Source organism: Eptesicus fuscus, chromosome 1, assembly GCF_027574615.1.
Source record: "Eptesicus fuscus isolate TK198812 chromosome 1, DD_ASM_mEF_20220401, whole genome shotgun sequence".
In the NCBI taxonomy this organism is placed as follows: domain Eukaryota; kingdom Metazoa; phylum Chordata; class Mammalia; order Chiroptera; family Vespertilionidae; genus Eptesicus; species Eptesicus fuscus.
In genome coordinates, this window is record NC_072473.1 from 11509158 (window position 1) to 11528752 (window position 19595).

At 40.7% G+C, this 19595-nt stretch overlaps 1 protein-coding gene across 5 annotated transcripts in view; it reads right to left on the bottom strand.

Annotated features, from left to right (window-relative positions):
* Window positions 1-15809, bottom strand: part of RPS6KA3 (ribosomal protein S6 kinase A3) — a 116080-nt gene extending 100271 nt beyond the window's left edge. For 3 of the 5 annotated variants that reach the window (XM_054720683.1, XM_054720688.1, XM_008154563.3), the window contains exon 1: window positions 15720-15788. In XM_054720683.1, the coding sequence (XP_054576658.1) occupies window positions 15720-15788 (69 nt within the window). Of the gene's footprint in view, window positions 1-12125; window positions 12168-15719 lie in introns of all 5 variants that reach the window. The other 2 variants (XM_028129708.2, XM_054720696.1) reach the window with 2 other exon arrangements.
* Window positions 15810-19595: the final 3786 nt, after the last annotated feature.

Here is a 19595-nt window from a genome sequence, read left to right on the forward strand (position 1 = left end):
GTGCGGCTTGAGGTCCCCTGTCAAGCCCTTCCCAGTGGGGGGCATGGCCTGATGTCCTCTGGCCTGGCACTGGGGGTGTGTGGCCTTAGGTCCCCCAGCCCGACGCCAGGGCGGAGGGCAGGGGGTGCAGCCTGAGGTCCCCTGTCAAGCCCCATGGAGGCGGGGGAGGGCATAGCCTCAAGTCCCTGCTGATTGCTCGTTAAGGCTCCTTAAGGGAACTTGGCCTCAGCTGTGGGTGCATCCATCTTTGTGATGGAGTGATGGTCAGTTACCATATTCCCTCTTTATTAGATAGGATGTCCCCATCAAGCATGATGCTGGCTATTGGTCTGATATATATTTGATTTTTTCCATCACCATTTATCCCCTCTATGCTCTCTTCCACTTCACCACCCCCTCCACCTCCTCCATCACCACACTGCTATCCATGTCCATGGGCTCTCTCTTTTTTTTAATATTGCAAACACATCATTTTATTTCTATTTTACTAAATTTTTAATTGAGAACCACCATTGACCTTTATCTAATGCTTTGACTTTTTAAACTTTTTAATTAGAAATGATTATAGGTTCACAGGAAGTTGCAAAAATAGTAGAGATGCCATATACCCTTAACCCAGTGGTTTCATCTTACATAAATCCCTGTCAAACACATGAAATGTATACTGGTACAATGCCCAGATTCTATTCAGATTTCACTGGTTTTACAGGTTCTCATGTGTGTGTGTGCATGCTATATATTTTACCACATGTGTAAGTTCCGGTATCTATGACCACAGTAACAATTCTGAACAATCCATCACCACCAAGGTCCTATGTTTGCCCCTTTATAACTTGACCCACATCCCTTTATGCCCTCCTCTTAACCTTGGTAACCACTAACCTAGTCTTCATTTCTACAATTTTGTCATTTCAAGAATGTTATATTAATGCAATCACAATATGTAACATTTTTTCACTCAGCATAAATTCCTTTGAGATTCATCCAATTTTTTAAAATCAATAATTCATTCATTTTAATTGCTAGGTAGTGTTGGATGGTGTGGATATACCACAGCCTGCTTAGCTATTCACCTATTGAAGGACATTTGGTTTTTAACTTTTAGATATTACAAATAAATCTGCTATGAACATTTGTGTACAGACTTTTGTGTGGACATACATTTTCATTTCTCTGGGATAAATGCCCAGAAGGATGACTGCTGGGTCATATAAGAGTATGTTTAGTTTTCTAAAGAAATGGACAAACTATTTTCCAGAAGAGCTGTATTATTTTACATTCCCATCACCAGTTTGTTCACATCCTCAACATTTGGTATTGTCACTATTTTTTATTCTGGCTGCTCTAATAGGCAAGTAATGACATCTCATTGTCGTTTTTTTTTTTTTTTTTCATTTCCCTGATAGCCAACCATGTTGACATCTTTTCATATGCTTATTTGCTATCCATATATCCCCTTTGGTGAAATGTCTGTCGTCTTTGTTACCATTTAAGTTTTGAATGTTCTTTATATATTCTAGATACAAGTCCTGTTTCAGAGATAGGTTTGAAACATTTTTCACTCCATCTGTAGTTTGTGTTTTCATCCCCTTAACTGGATATTTTTCATAAAGATTTGAATTTTGATTAAGTCCAATTAATTAATTATTGTTATTATTTTAAATCCTCACCTGAGGATATTTTCCCATTGATTTTTAGGGAGACTGGAAGAGAGAGGAAAAGACAGAAACATCGATGTCAGAGAAACACATCGATTGGTTGCCTCCTGCATGAGCCCCAACCAGGGCCTGGGCCAGGAAGGGGCCTGCAACCAAGGTTCGTGCCCCTGACCAGAATCTGAACCTGGGACCCTTTGGTGCACTGGCCGACGCTCTATCCACTGAGCAAAACCGTCTAGAGCTATTTTTCTTTTCTGGATTGTGCTTTTGGTATCTGGTCTAAGAACTCTTCACTTACCCCACTGTCCTAAATATTTTCCCCGTATGTCTAAATTGTAAAAGTTTGTTTTACATTTCATATTTAAATCCACAATCCATTTCAATCATTTTTGTGTAAGTCGTGAGGTTTAGGTTGAGGTTCACTGTTTTACCTATGGAAGTATGATTGCTCCAAGCACCAGTTAAAAAGGCTATCTGCCTTTCCTGCATTGAATTGCTTTTTGTATCTTTTGACAAAAATCAGTTGGCTATACTTGTACGGGTCTATTTCTGGGTTCTCTATTCTGTTCCATTGATCTATGTGTTTATCCATTCACCAATACTAGAGAATTTTGATTTCTGAAGCTATATAGTAAGTTTAAAAATTGGGTGGAGTGATTCTTCCCACTTTACTTTGATCTTGTTTTTCAATATTTTAGTTCCTTTACCTTTCCATATAACTTTTAGAGTAAGCTTGTGCTAAACCTATAGAAGAATTTGGGGAGAATTGACATCTTTACTATGTTGAGTCTTCCAATCTATGAACACGGTATATCTCTCCATTTATTTAGACCTTTGATTTCTTTCATCAGCATTTTTTAGTTTCCAGCATACCAATTCTATACATTTTTAGATTTATACCTGGTTTTTGAGCAATTTCAAATGGTACTGTTTTTCATTTCAGTTTCCACACATTCACTGCTAGTATATAGAGATTTAATTTACTCTTGTATGCTGATTTTGTATCTTACAACTTTGCTGAATTCACTTACTAGTTATAGGTTTATGTAGATTTCTTAAGATTTTCATTGGGGACCATCATACCACTTGAAAATGGGGGCAGTTTTATTTCTTCCTTTCAAATCTGTATGTCTTTTTTAAAAAAATATATTTTATTGACTTTTTACAGAGAGGGAGAGGGATAGTTAGAAACATCGATGAGAGAAACATCAATCAGCTGCCTCCTGCACACCTCCTACTGGGGATGTGCCCACAACCAAGATACATGCCCTTGACTGGAATCGAACTTGGGACCCTTCAGTCCACAGGCTGACGCTCTATCCACTGAGCCAAACCAGTCAGGGCAAATCTGTATGTCTTTTATTATTTCATTTTCTTGCCTATTATGTTGGTAAGAACTTTCAGGACTATGTTGAATAGCAGTAGTGAGAGTGGACATCCTTGCCTTGTTCCTAATATTAAAGGGAAAGCACTATTAAAGGGAAAGCACTTTCAGCATTAAGTTTAATGTTAGTTGCAGGGTTTTTTTGTAAATGTTCTTTATGAAATTGAGAAAGGTCCCCTTTTATTCTTAGTTTTCTGAGTTTCTATTATGAATAAATGTTTAATTTAGTTTAATGAATTTCTGCATTATGATTTTTCTTCAGCTTTTTAATACAGTGGACTAAATACAGTTATTTTTGAATACTGAACCAGCCTTACATCCTTGAAATAAAACCCACTTGTTAGAGTGTATAGTTTTTTATATGTTGTTGGATATGTTTTGTTAATATTTTGTACATAAGTATGTGATCCATATTTTTTGAGGGATACCGGTCTGTGGTTTTCTGTACTGTCTTAAGGTTTTGGAATCAGGGCAATACTGGCCTTATAAAATGAGTTATGAAGTCTTTCCTCTTCTTCTATTTTCTGGAAAAGACTGTAGAATTTATGTAATTCTTATCTCTTTATTCTTATGTTCCAGATCCTTCTTTTACCATGTCCTTCTGCTTGAAGGACTACCTATAGCCATTGCAGGGCCTGGCACAAATTCTCTAAGCTTTGCTTCATCTGAGATTGCTTTGATTGCACCTTCATTCCTGAAGAGTATTTTCACTGGGGATAGAATTCTGGGTTGACAGTTCTTTTCTTCCAGCACTTGAAAAACAGTGTGCCATTTCCTCTGGCTTCTATAGTTTTTAACATGGGATCTGCTGTTATTTGAATCATTGTTCCCTTGTAAGTGTCTAGAGGCCTGGTGCACAAATTCGTGTACCAGTAGGGTCCCTTGGCCTGGCCTGTGGGATCGGGATAAAACCAGCTCTCCAACAACCTCTGAGGGGTCCCAGATTGCGAGAGGGTGCAGGCCAGGCAGTGGGACCCCATGATCGGGGCCAGGGAGGGACGCAGGAGGTTGGCCAGCAGGGAGGGACTGAGGGCTCCAGGGCGTGTCTGGCCCATCTCGCTCAGTCCCGATCAGCTGGACCTCAGCATTAAGCTAACCTACCAGTCGGAGCATCTGCCCCCTGGTGGTCAGTGCACGTCATAGCGAGCTGTTGAGCAGCCTTAGTATATCATTAGCATATTACACTTTGATTGGTTGACCAGACGACCAGACACTTAGCATATTAGGCTTTTATTATACAGGATAGTTCATTTCTCTTTAGCTGCTTTCAAGATTCTTTCTCTTTACTTTAAAGTTTGGCTTAAAATTTTTTTAAATTGTGGTAAATGCATATAAAATTTATCTTAAGCATTTTTAGTGTACAGTTCAATATGTTAAGAATACTCACATTATGCAACCAATCTCCAGAACTTTTTCATCTTGTAAAATTGAAACTCTATACCCATTAAACATCTTCTTATTTCCTAATGTTGGATTATGATATGTCTGGGTGTGAATTATTTTGGATTTTTATTGTTTGGGTTCAGTCAGCTTCTCGAATCTGTAGGCTTGTATCTTTTGCCAAATTTGGGTCATTTCAGTCATTATTTCTTAAGGTCCACATTTTTCTCTGCTTTTTGAGACTCTGATGACATGTTAAACCTTTTATTAATGTCCCCCAGGCTCCTGAGGATCTCTTCATCCCCCCTCCCTGTTTTTTTCCTGTTGTTAGGAGCGGGCAATTTCTATTGCTCTATCTTCATTTTTTACTAATTCCTGTCATCATTCTTCTGTTGATCTCATGTAAATTCATTTTAAGTTACTGTATTTTTCAGTTCTAAAATTTCCATTTTCTGCTTTATGCCTTTTCTTTCTTTTCTAAGACTAACACTTCATTTGTTTCAAATGTGTTTGTGATTGCTCACTAAAGCATTTTTATGATGGCTGCTTTAAAATCTTTGTCAGATAATTACAACATCTGAAGCATCTTGGTGTTGGTATCTGTTGACTATTTTCTCATTTGTGTTTTATTTTCTAGTTTCTTAGTATAAGTGATCTTCAATTGTATAATGGATATTTTGGAGATTACAAGACTCTGGATCCTATTTAATCTCTTTTAGTAGGCTGTCCATCAGTTGAGATGTAATGTGAGGGCAGGGTGTGTTTGTTCAATTTCCTGCTGGGCTCCGCCAACATCACCCTGGCAAAAGTGGAGCAATGAGTCACACTGCATTTTTGCAGATGGGTGGAAATTCAGCTCTACTCTTGGTACCAGTGAAAGTGGGGCACCAACCTGCACCACCTCGTTGCCTCTGTGTAGGGGTGTGAGCTCAGCTCCCTGATGGACTCCACTGACAATAGGGGGTAGGGAAGCAGAGGGCTAACTCGCATTGCTTTGTTGCTGCCAGGTAGAGTGGAAAGCTGAGTTCTCTGAAAGGCCCAGCTGACAACTTGGGAGGGGAGAGGGGGAAGTGGACTGTCAACTAGCCTTGCCATCCACCACTTGGTTCCACTTGGCAGATGCTAGATGTGGGTGGAGTCTCAGCTCCCCAGTGGGCCCCACTGACATTAGGGGAGGGGGAGAAGCAGTGTTAAGTAGTCCACCTCCAACCACCTAGCTCTGCTTTGTTGATGTTGGGTGAGGATGGAGGCTGTTTCTCACTGACATAGGGCAGCGGGGGAGGCTTAGTGGGCACTAGCCCTGTCTCACACTATCTTAGTAAGTCTCACTGCTTCCAGGTTGGGGTGAAGGCTCAACTGGCTGCTGAACCCCACTGACACTTCCCTAGTGAAAGCGCCACCTCCTTTACAGAAGGTGAGACAAGGAAAGATCAGGTCTCTGATCACCCTGCCATACACCCAGGAGAGGGAATCAAAGTGCTGTCTGCTTTTGTTAGGCAGGGAATGGGAGATTAGGTTCCTGATCTACCTAGCCAATACCACTGTGTGGAGGAATCTGAGCACTGCTACTTGCTTCCTTGGACCAAGATGTTTTTCTGTTGATTTTTAGCTATAGTAGGTGGATAGTACAAACAAGTTTACTATTGTTAGACTACCCTTTCCCCAGTCATCTAGCTAGAGAGAACAGGCTTTTCTTGGGGCCCATTTTGTCTGTTCTTGTTGGCGGTTTTAGGTTGGAGGCCTTTACAGCACCCAATTCAGGATATATAAGAGGAAATAAGAAAACCCAAGGAACTATTTGTGCCATGCCTCGAGTTCCAAAATTTGTAGGCAGTCTGCCTTCTTGTTTTAACCTTCCAGGTTGTTCCTGTGTTTGTGTGTTGTGTCATATCTAAGGTGTTTAGCTGTAAAGGAGGACGTAGGAGGAGTAGGGCTCCTCCATCTTGGCAAAACCAGTGTGTCCATCAACTGATGAATGGATAAACAAAAGGTGGTATATCCATACAATGGAATGTTACTCAGTCATAAAAAGGGATGAATCATTGATACATGCTATAACATGGATGAACTTTTAAAACATTATATTAAGTGAATGATGTCAGATACAAAAGACACATATTGCATTATTCCATTAATACTAAGTGTCCAGAATAGGCAAATCTACAGAGACAGAAGCAGATTATTGGTTGCCAGGGACAGGGGGAAGAAGGAAATAGTGAATGACCATTAATGATTTATTTTGGGAGTGATAAAAATGTTCTGGAATTAGACAGTGGTGATGATTGCACAACCTTTTGAATATACTAAATACCACTGAATTGTATACCTTACAAGGGTGAATGTTGTGGTATGTAAACCATATTTCAATTTTTAAAAAGATTGATTAGGGTTATTTAACCTAAGTTTAACTCCCCCCCCCAAAAAAAAAAAAACCACCAATGACTGTAACTTTTCTTTAAATTTTCTTTTCTTATACTGTAGCAAGATAATTGGCAACTTTTCCAGGTTGAGCCAGATCCTGTTTTCTGGTACTTTGAGGGAGTGTCATATAGATTTTTCTGAAAAAAGAGGCAAATATAGAGAGGTAATGATTTAATATGCTGTAGTTAAAAAACAGAGCACAAATATGAAAAAACACCAAGAAAACAAAAAAACAAAAAAAAGAAGAGAAAAAAGAAAAAAAAATAACAGAGCACAGTTACTCAGCACATACCTAGGCACTTCTGTATGGAGCTGTTAAATAACATCTAGGCAATCCCCCTATACCAAATACCAGTTTTTGTTTCAAATGTTCATAAGACAGCTGTTTAGAAATCTCAAAACATTTTTTCCATATACAATGTCACAAAGGCCGCTTCTCAGGCCAGCTCACAAAAGCCTATTTAACCCATGGTATATTTGAAGAATAATAACAATTTTATTTTTCTACTCTACTGATACATTCCCATAAAACATCTACTCATGCAAATGACCTGAAACCTCTCTCTTCTGTAGATTTCATCTAGACTGAACTACTCACCTTAACTCAAGCAGGACAATCTAGAGGAAAGCCAATGGAATTTGCAATCTGTGAGACTTGGGTCTGAATCCTGCCTCCTCCACTTACTAGCTATGCAACTATAAACAAGTTACTTAACTTCTCTAGGCTTTAGTTTCCTCATCAGTAAGTTGGGGATAATTATGTCCACCTCATTCAAATTGGTATACACAACTGTCTAGTCAGAGGGGGTATTCAGTAATTCTCATTCTACAAGATGTATCAATCCCCCTTCCCAGTATTAATACAGCACAGTATACTGAACAATGCAACAAATTTTGATAGCTAAATTTCCCAAATATGTTGGTATTATCATTTGAATGAGAAATGTCACTATAAAATTAGTGAAGTTGTAGAAAGTGCAGAATGGTGATTTGAGGGACATATACCACCTAGCAGGGTTTATAAAAATCTTCAAGGTAGGAGAGACAAAACAAAGCTGATTAAACATAATTTGAAAAAGTATATTGAATACATTTTTCATTTAGAAAAAGCTTTAGCTTATTAATTTCAATATATAAATAACAGAAAGTAGAGTTGGAAAACACCAGTGTAGGAAAAAAGGGTTCAATTTGTACTAATCCTATAATCTAGAACTGTGCTGTTCAATGTAGTAGCCAATAGCCACAGGTGACTATTTAAATGTAAATTAATGAAAATTAAATTTAAAATTCAATTCCTCAGTCATACTAGCTCATTTCCAGGTGCTCAATAGCCGCAGATAGCTAGTGGCTGCTGAGCAATGCCAATTTACAAGTTTTTAAAAAAAATTTTAAGTGAATCTTTCCTATTATTTTATATGGTTTTCAGAAAGACACTTCTAACCCTAAATGTGAATAACCAAAATAACATTCTGGTAACTGGTTTTAGGTACAGGTTCTACAAGATTTCTAAAGTGAAGACTTCTATCCTAAAACACTGCACTTGAGATGCACTTCAATCTATTAATGTCAAAATGATCTTTTGCTTAGGCTATCATTTCACATCTGCTTCTAACACATATCAAATGACTAAACCAAGTTTCCTATAACAAGCTTTGTGGACCAAAGGATTAGAGGCCAAGCTCTCAGGAATCTAGATGACCAGGTCAAATTTGAAGACGAGATCATCATCATCATATGTCAGATTATAAAAATCAATTTACACGGTGAACAAAGCATAATTTGTTTTTAAGTATGTAAGAAACCACAGATGTATTTGTCAAGATGGGGAATCTGATTTAAATTATGTACTGCTGTAATCCTATTTATATTAGCAAAGGAGAAGAATGACAGGAAATATAAAAGCACTTTTGGATTTACACCTAAGTGTAAGGTATCTAATATTCAGGAAACTAGCGCTATTTCATGATACCTCCCTCCGCCCCCCGCCACCCCATACTGGTATATACACAAACACAACGTAAAAGACAATGTGGAAATCTGACTCCAGATGGGGGAGTAGGCTAACTTTCGGTCTTCTAGCTCCTTGTTCTTTGGTTCATTCACATTCCTTCCTAGCTGACACCTTCAAGATAGGAAGGTAAATATGCAGAGTAGGTAATATCAGTAATGGAACCATTTCATTATGGTATGTTGAAGCATAAAATCACTGTTCATTAGTAGGTAATATGCCCATCAAATTACTCCTGGCCCCAGAAGTATGTGTATGTGATGGACAGAGATGAGAAAAAGGGTGAGGTCACTATTTTACATTGTTTGGTAAGCTGCAAGTGTAAATTTTTTTAAAAGATAAAGTAACAACATTCCAAAGTTTAAAAAATGGCTGCATCAAAATATCATTAACCCTAGCTATCTGTATTCTAGTAACGTAACCTCTCTAGGCTTTAGCTTCCTCATCAGTAAGTTAGAAGCAATTAATTTAAAAATGGGAGAAGTAGGCAAACTAACAGCAGCACAAAGTAGCAAATGATAAAAGAGTTTTAATAACGGAATATTACACGTAAGTTACAGAGCAAGTCAATGTAGGGGCCATTTAGTAGGGGCAATTAGTTTGACATTAAAGTAGAATATGGCCATTACTTGTCAGAACATTGCAAAAAAAGTTTACATCATTTTAAGCTTTTATTTAAATTATTATATTTAAGTTTTTAGTTCACTTTTAAGATGAAAAATTATTGTACAATTTAATTTGGAAAGATTTCAATTTAAAATAAAAACTCTTGACAGTTAAAGAAAAAAGCTTTGATAAAGTCAATTAAACATAACAGCTCATTTCCAGGCAATATTGGAGTATGTTACTATAATTATTAGACTTTCCAAAACTGTGTTCTGCAAAGCATTTGTGTCCTTTGAGACTTCATAGTGGTTCAGAAAAAAGGTTCTGACACCCAGTCTCAAATGCTGGGGCTATATCCTTTTTGCGGATTCATCAGGTACACTATCATCTTAAAAGTTCTAAGTTATGCAGTAAAGATATTGGTCAAATCTTGTTGAACTCCACAATCCCCAAATTTGTTTGATTATGCCATGCTCCTTTGTTTCTTTGGGAGGGGAAGATGGTTATTGGGGTACAGATATACTTTTAACATTTCCAGAGACTTCTCAGTTAAAAATATTGTATGCACTATTTAAAGTCCCTTAAGTATCAATGCCACCTAACTAAACAAATCCAAAGGATTATATTTCTAGACAGGAAAATCCAGTTACTCATGGCATATTCAAAAAACCAAAACAAATGTGTTTAGAATAATGGGAAGGGAGATGTGCCATATCAATTTTGTCCCTAAAAATGAAATTAACAAAACTGATCCTAAAATTAAAAAGCACATTTTCCTTTGGTATGTCTTAAAAAGTAAGTTAAAATCCTACCTATTGATGCCATATACTGACTTTATCCATTTCTTCTGGGACACACTTCCTTCAAGAGGTTGACATACAGGATATACCATATTTCACTGATCATAAGACACAATCATGTGTAAGATACACTATTATCTTATGTATCACTAAGGAAAAAACCTACTGCTAATTAACGACATGCCAGGGATTATAATACACCCTCCAATTTGAGCAATATTGAAATGTGAACATATTTCCCTTTCTTCCTTCTTCCACTCATATTTTTCAAAATGTCTATGTTTTCCCCATTTAAAGACAATATGGAAGAGGGGAACAATACAAGAAAACAAGATTCAAGAGATTTCTGTTCACCTTACCCTTACAATTACATTCAGATATAATGGCTCTGTTTAAATAGATCAACCAAACAAATCATTTTTAATTGTTCTGCTTGATTCTGAAAAAAGAACACAGAACTTTTTCAGACAGTTCTGTTAAGAGATGATTCATTATAGCTATTATTTATTGAACACTTAAACCACATACTGAATGAAACAAGTGCTTTACATATATTATAATTTCATTTAATTCTCACCACAATTCCATGAGGTAGATATTTTCATCCCTATTTTACAGACTAGGATGTTGAAACATAGCAACATTAAATGACTTGCATAAGATTAAAAGTTATAAAGTGGCAGAGCCAGGACTCAAACCCAGGTCTTTATGACTCCAAAGCTATGTTCTTTAACATTTTGCCATACATCCAAATTATCCCACAAAATCACTTCCAAATTGTAAGGAGATAAGTAAAATTTAAATATTTAACTGCAGGAACTAATGTGTTTATTTAAAGTAGGCCAAACGTATTAAGTAACAGTTATGTTCTATAAGCATACATTTTATCCTGAACCTGTTTTATAAAATGTATACAGTATATTTGTGTTGGTTTTGTTAACGCGATACATTTTATTAACAATTAAGATGTACAGTTGTTTTAGCTTTGTTTTTATTCTATTTGGTATTAAATTGATAAACTTACATATCTGAGATTTGACAATGTTCCAGATAAATGATACAGGAAACTGTATCAACTCCGAAAAGGAGGGGCATCTAATGTCAAGATTTAAAATACAGTTGCTTGTTTTGTCTTTTTATTACCTGAATTGGGGAATAAGATATGTAACATGTATTTGCATAACTGCATTCCAATGCTTTAAAACTTATCTACCAAAGCACATACACACCTGGGCACTATCACACTCATGCGTTACCAAGAAGAGACCACCAAGATGTCACTGTAGTGCACTGTGATCTTAAAGCATCCAGTCTGCACTGGCAAATTGGGCCACTTGATGTCACCCATCATTCCCAGTCTGGCAGATCACGTCCCTGAGCATGGAACTTTAGGACAAATTTTGTCAATGACCACAATGGTATCAATTTTTAAGTGGATGATAAATTTTTAAAAAATCTTTAGAACAATTCTTCTGCAATTCAGACTTCTGATAACTAACCTGCTATATTTTATCATTCTATAATTTACAGAATGTCATATCCTTGGTCAAGAGTACATATACCAATTATGCCACTCTTCTTATATGAAATAGAATACTCGTTGTGATTTCTATAAATGTACTAAAGAAAAGGTAAAGTCTGTCTATATTTGTTTCTTTAATTAGATAAGCTTATTTATTTTAAAATTTAAATATACCAAACTTTCACATTTTTGGATCAAACCTATTCATATAGGATCAAGCTGCCAAAATAAAGCAAATTTTCCTAAATTTTAGTTTAACAAAGACTGACATCCTATATTATAATCATTGAAAACAACATGTTCAGTAATGTGTCACAGTTACTTGACAGTTGACATGTAACAATACCTGTCCTCTCCTCAGATCTTCACTTGGGGGAAAGAAAAAAACCTGAAAGGTGGTAAAAATGAACAGGAAAAGGAAAAGAAACTTAATGAAACATTTTTTGCAAAATCAATGATCATACTTTAATAGAGCGTTTTTCCGTACAGATGAAATATAAGAAATCGAATATTGATATAGTAGAAACACTATAGAATCCGAAATAATCTTTGTGGTTAAAAATGGCTGCACAACCACTGAAGATGGTTTCCAACACAAGGATCTCATTTTTTATAAGGAAAAATATTTATATAGTTACTAATTTTCTATGCATTATGGGTCCTTGTTACTTAAAGGAATTCAAGGTGGCTAGTTTTATATAACACATTTCTATAAAGCATAAATAACATCTTTAATTTTATTTTTGAAAACTGTTCGTATTTAGCTTTAATACCATTTATTCTTACTCGACTGAAACCGACAAAAAGGTATCACTTTAGATCAGGCTTATTGTAATAATTGTAAGGATATTACCAATTCAGCCTTATTCTAGCCTATCATGTTCTGACCCATGCTTGAGTTCAACCACAAGGGTTTTTGTTTTGTTTTAAGCACCAGGAGACCTATGTGAGGTCTTAAAGCAGGAAGGCCCGAACGGATAGAATAAACTGGCTGTACTTTTGGTGAGGTACTCAGGTGTTGAAGATTGTTCATATTTCAAGGTAAGATTAAAATGATAATAAGAGAGATAAGATTGGTCATCACTCTATTCCTGACCTTCATCATTCATTCAGTGGACATCTACTAGGTCCATAATATGTCTGTGCCAGGCATTGTGTTAAGCGCTGAGGATACAGATAAAAAGTTTCTGCTTTCAAGAGTTCTACCAGGGATGAGACTATAAATGTAAATTCTTATAGCGACCAACCCTGAAATCTTTTTGCCTGGAGAGAAAAAAAAATTTGACTTATTTACTCAAGTTAAATGACTATTTAAAAAAATTATCCTAGTCTGGTTAAATACAACTATTCTCTGCTAAGAACTTACTGGGGAGAAGATGGCAAAATAGGAGTCCAATATAAGACTTCAGAATGAAAATTCTCAACTTTTTCCTCACTGGCTTCAATCTTTTCAAATTTGTATCACAAGCAATTTACTTGAAACAGTTAAACAACCAAAGGCAACAAAATATTTAAGGGCAACTTGTTAAAATGTAGTTTTAATAAATCTAGGCAACACTGGCTCTGTTTTGACATACCTTATGCTATAATACCAAGAAAATTCTTTTAAAATGGCAAATTTTATAATCCTATCTGCCAGGTTCTGGAAACCATGACAGTAACTGAAAATAACTAGGCTTTAACAAATGAGACCTCTGTAATACCATAATTGTTTCTGAAAAACACATGATCTCTAACTACAGGCTTATTTATTTATACCATGAATTTTTCCACAAAGGATTTGAAGCAACTGCTCTGATATAAAGCAAAGCACATGAATTAGATCCACCTGGCCTTGAATTATGGCTCTACCATTTACTATTTATAATCTTTGTGCCCTTAACTTCTGAGATTCAGTTTCTTAATCTGTAACAATGGGGACCATAAAATCTATTCTCCTGGGCTATAGGAAGGATAAAATGAAATAGTATGTAGCATAGTGCCTGATATATAGTAAGTCCTAAATAAATATCAGCTCTGTGCCTTCCTTATCCAAATGTATGATATACAGAATAAGGATAAGGTGGAATTTTAAGGGATTTTTTTTACACACTGATGCATACCAAGCAGAAACGTGGACTGATTATGAGTTGCAAATGTTAACGTTTGCATCTAAAATTCAGGCTCAAAGCAAATTAAATTTCTTTCCACAAGGTCAGCACTTTGAGTACATATTTTATTAACCTTTTAGCTATATTATTTAACAAACAAAAAAAATTCTGAGGGAAAAGAGCCCCAGAATACTATTTTTTCACACGATCCATTCACAGGATGATTGAACATTCTAAATTTGATTTTCTTATAAAAAGATTTATAGTATTAGTTGGCTAACATGATTTTAAATGAATTGCTCGTAATTCTGCCAGTCCTAACAGCATGCTTTCCTTTTTAAAAAAGAAATTTAGGTAACATATATCAACGTCTTTTCTGTTAAAGAGCAGCGCTTAGTTTAGGGTTTAAAAATACGACCCAAGTGGCAAGATACCAAGCGCCACATCGTAAGCACTATTACAACTCTACCTGCGTGTAAGCAGAGCGTTTGATACAGCAGTGGAGGTGAGTAGGAAAAAAATTGAAAAGCGATTTGAACTGATCCCCCTTTCCCCTTCCCCTTCCTTATTCTCGAACATTACGTCCCGCATCTCAGATCAAACTGAGCCTTGGTCTTACTGACGTAACCAGTAACCCTATCCACCGCTCACACTGCGGAGGCTGGCAGGGCAGTGGCTGCCGCCAAGTACACCACTCATCAGAGCCTGCCCCATTCCACCCCCGCGTTTCAGTCATGCTTTCCAGAAATGGGGTCACTCACACAGTAACTATTACACACACGCAGCCTACCATCCTGTAATCCCCCAAAGTCCGCTGCGGGGATAGAAGACAGCAAAAAGTCAAGAAGGAAGAATCACAGAAGCGCCACCATCAGGAATTGATTTTCCACTCCGGAGAGGAGCGCGGATGCCCGGGAATGGGTCTTGCTTGGCTTTATTTGTGCAGACCCTGAGTTGGTTCCGGGACCTCAGGAGCGGCTGCGAAAAGCTCGGTGCTCCGGTGTGTCTGGGGGAAATTCTGTTTGGTTATATTTGGGTTTTTGGCATTCGGGTGGGTGTCTCGGCCAGGGACGGTCACCAGATCCCGGGGCGAAGAAACCCAGAAAGCCTTTTACGGCGACTGCTGATCTCCTTGAATATCACCCTCTCACCTCCACGGACAGGAAACTCAAGTTAAACTCGCAGGAACGGGGTCCTCGAGCTCAGCGACCTCAGAAACAGGGGCTTGGGGAGCGGGGGCGGAGGGGGGAGACCTCAGGCTTCCACTTTCTCCTTTGCGGCAGCAGAAAGGGCTGCGGCAGATCGGGCGGGGGGGGGGGGGGCGCAAAAACCCTTGGCTGTCCTGTACCCCTTACCCGAAACCCCCACAGGTCTCCTGCCCTGGGCGGTTCCTGCCCCCGCGCGCTGGTCTCCCCGCAGCAACCCTGTCCCCAGGCCGGACTCAAGAGTCCCTGCTCCGTAGGGAACACGACCCATACCCGTCATTCATACCCCAAAGCCACCAGGGTCCATGAAAGCCCCCAACCACGCAGGGCCAAACTTCCCAACTCTTCGCAAGACCCCACTCCGCCTCCCGCTTCCCCCACGCAAAGTTGATTAAAATCGGCTTCTCGCAAAGCCCCAGCGCCCACTCCAAACCCCACGCGCCACCACACCACAGCCCCCCGAGCGAGGGTGGGTGGAAGAGAAGGGCGAACAGACCAACCCCAACTACCCGAACCGGAATCCCAGAGCGAGGGGACAAGCGAGCGGCAGAAGAAGGGGCCGAGTGGCCAGCTCCGGGGAAGGGAGCCAGCTGGCGGGGTCGAGGGGAGGGGGCGCGCCGGCCCCGGCCACCGGGCTGCACTCACCTCAGCGCTGTCGGACGGGCTCTCCACAGCCATCTTCTGCCACGGGTCCGCCAGCTGCGCCAGCGGCATCTTCCCCCCCGGCCCACCGCCTTCACCGCCTCCTCCCTCCCCACCCGCCCCGCGGCCGGCCCGACTCAGTCGCCGCCCGAGCCCCACGGCAGCGGCGGCGGCAGCAGCAGCAGCAGCGGCAGCGGCTCCCCTGGAAAGGGCTCGGCGTCCACACCGACCCTCGAACACCGCGCGCCCAGCTGGAGACGCCCGCGCGCCAAGCGAGAGCCTCGCGCTGCTGCCCGGCACCGGGTCTCGCCCCTTTCTTCCTCTCCTCCTTCCGCCGCGGGGACTACAGCTCCGCCCCCCGCGCCGGTTCCCGCGCCCGCTCCCAGCAGAATAGCAGCCGCCGCGCGCTCCCCCACTTCCGCTCACAACATGGCGCCTAAGCGGTACCTGTCTCTCAGAGCTAGGCTCAGCCGGCGCCGCCACCGCGCGCGCACTCGGGGGCGGGGCTTGCGAAGACACGCCCACGGCCGCCAGGCTTGGCTCCGCCCTCCTTCCGCGCCCCAGCCTCAGCTTCTGGGCCTCGCCTACTTTCAGGAAGGGCGAGCCCCAGAGATCTGGGGGCGTTGGCGAGAGGCGGGGGGAAAGGAGAGGTGAAAAGGCAGGAGGGGCAAAAGGCTGGGAGCCTTTAACTGCCTTGGCTCCGAGCAGGTCGGAGGCTCCTTGGGGATGTAGAGAACAGTGGTCCCCGCGCAGCTGTAGAGGGAGATGGGAGAGGGCAGGGGGGCACAGCCGGGTGCCCAGGACCCCGGGGAACGGGCGTGGATGTGTCTATTCGGCCTGTCTCCTCTGTGGGAGCGTGTGGGTACACCGAGTCTATGGGTACATCCCATAATGGCCAGGACCCGCCCTCTCCAGAGTCACAAGCTGGGCATTCACCTGGCCCCCCACACGTCCTCCAACCACGGGGACGTCTGAAGGCTTCTTGCCTGGGAGCCCCCCTGGGAGTTAGGCTCTCAGTTTGATTCAAGGCTCTCCAAATTAACGCTTTTCTGTTATATTTTTAATATTTGGAATTCATTCATCTTACATGAGTCACGCCCCCCCCCAAGTCCGCAGAGCCCTCAAAACCCCCCACTCCTTGCTGCCTAACTCTTCACAAACGAGAAAACAAGCAGGTTCCTTAAGGCTACCCGCGACTCTCGGCAGAGATTGGGGGATTATTATAAAATATCTTGTTGGCAGGAGCCCGGGGTTCCTGCTCTTTTATTGACTTTAAATAAATAAAAGATTAGATTTAAAAATCAGGCAGGCCTTGGGGTGCAGGAGGAGGAGAAAGGGAGGAGTTCTAACGCCTCCTTCCCAAGATAGGGAAGCCCTGGGTTAAGGAAACCCAATCCCTAGACGGTACTGGCGCCCAAGAAGAGGACGAGGGGTGAGAGAGTGTGGGGAGAGGCCTGAACTTTGGGAGTAGGTCTCGAAGGGGGCGGGGAGCGCCGGGGGCGGGGGGGGGGAGGATGCGACCCGGAGTGCCCCGTGCCAGGTGCCAGGGCGAGCTCACTGTGCCGGGCAGAAAGGCATAAAAGTCGCTGCGCTGTTTGGAAAGCTAGGGCAGCCACTGGCTAATCGTCCTACAAGGAGAAGGAAACAAAATAAAGGGAGCTCTCCAGGCTGGCCAGTGCCCTCATTCCGTGAGGCCTCCGCCCAGGCGTCCGGGCCTCCCACGCCCAGCGACTACAGCGCGTCCCCGCTGCGCTCCCTTTCATTGTCCTGGGACCCAGACACCTGGAGAGCCCTAGCCTACCTCCTGAACGCAGGTGTGAGGATGAGATTAGAGCCCCACACCTAGCCTACCGGTAGAGCAAGGTTTCGCGCTGGGCCAGTCAGGTGTTGGACTTTTTTTTTTTTTATTATTGATTAAGGTATTACATATGTGTCCTTATCCCTCCATTCCCCCCACCCCCACCCCACTCCCGTTCCTGCCCTCACGCCTCTGGTGTCTGTGTCCATTGGTTAGGCTTATATGCATGCATACAAGTCCTTTGGTTGATCGCTCCCCCTTCCCCCCTCCCTCCCTTACCTTGCCTCTGAGGTTTGAGCATCTGATCGATGTTTCTCTGTCTCTGGATCGGAGTTGGACTTTTGCTGCAGCCTTCGCAGGCGCGCGCCTTGGCACAGGCCACCCAGAGGAGGCTTCATCTGTTTTTACTTTAACTAGAGGAATAACTTTCAAGACAAAGTTAATTGACCTGCAAAAGTAATGTGAATAGTGTTGCAGGAATTAAGCATTAAACAAACTGTAAATAATGGTCTAAAGTACCACTTGAACAGCTAGCTGTCTTACACATAGGATCAACTTGATAAGCATTTGTGAATTGATTTAGAAAAAAACATTAATATGCCTCCTTTTGCCCCCGAAGAAAAGAAAGCGATTTTTTTTCTTTTGGTTAACAGTAAACTATTTGTGTGTTTGTATGTGTGTGTGTGTGTTTTTTTTTAATTAAACCCAAGAGTGGTGAAAGCATTCTCTGGCTGGGAGAGTTTGGGGAAATCAAACGAGGCTGGGGGATTGTTCTTATAGGTGGCAGCAAAAGGAGTTATGTAAACTTCTACAGAAGCTGATAATGTTCTGAGCAGGATTACTTTTTTTTTTCTTGTTTAAGAAAGAAAAACCTCTAAGTGTAGTTAGTCAACGACTAGTTGCCTCTAGAAATCATCCTGTGCAGGCTAATGTGGTAGCCACTAGCCACCGGTAGCTCTTGAGTACTTAAAATAAGGTTGGCTGGAACATCCATGGGCTGCCTCCTGCACACCCCCTACTGGGGATCCAGCCCAAACCCTAGAATCGGAGCAGTGACACTTAACCACTGAGCCACACTGGCTGGGCTCTTTTAACTTTTTATGTGACGACTATAAGATGTATCTTTACACATGTGGCTTACTTTTAAAGATTGGCATTATAGTTCTATAGGACAGTACTGCTTTAGAACTCTCCTTTTACATTGAACCTTTTATGTATTCCTACAAGTCGTATAATGTGATATCCTCACATTACACTGTCTTTTGAACTTCTGGGTGCAAAATCACAAGAAAGGGCTGATTCAGTTACCTACTGATTCTATTGCCACCTCACCCCCCCAACACACACATAAACTTCTCAGTCAGAACTAAAGTATTGGAAAGTTATTACTTGAAACTACAGCAAAGGGAAACAGTAAACCTCACTTGAAAATGTGGACTAGGTTTCCAGGAAATCATCCCTGATGTATGACAGGACAACCAGATTTAACCTCCTCTGTCCCCAACAATTTCCTGCTATAATTATAACCTCTGTATACAAGTTTAAATGGACATTTACTTAACAAAATAACATTTGTTCAAAAAATGGAGTTACATCAGTCTGGAAAAGTTCCAAGATGACTAACTATGGCTCATGGCACAATATCTACCTCACATACATCCAAAATTCACAGCTCTTTTACATATGGGTTTGTCACTACTATAGAAAACCCATAAAGTGTAATCATCAACTCTCTGAAAAAGATCTTTCCTTTACACTATCTGAAGCATAGTTATTTTTTACACAAAAAGAAAAAATAATCACTGGAAACTATTTAACAATTTTTTTTTCCAGAGAGAAAGAAAGATAAAGCTTAGGCTCAAATTTCATCTCAGGTAAGACAATAATGAAACAAAATACATACAGATGTATCTTTCATGGGTATGAATTTGGGGTTTTCTTTGAAATTTCCCAAATAAAAATTAAGACTATTTTCTTGATTGACACATATCTCAAGACACAACAGGAATTTCTACATCTATTTGAGAATATTCAAATTTTGGAAAATGTAAGGATCTTCTCTAGATTCCCCTCCAGATATA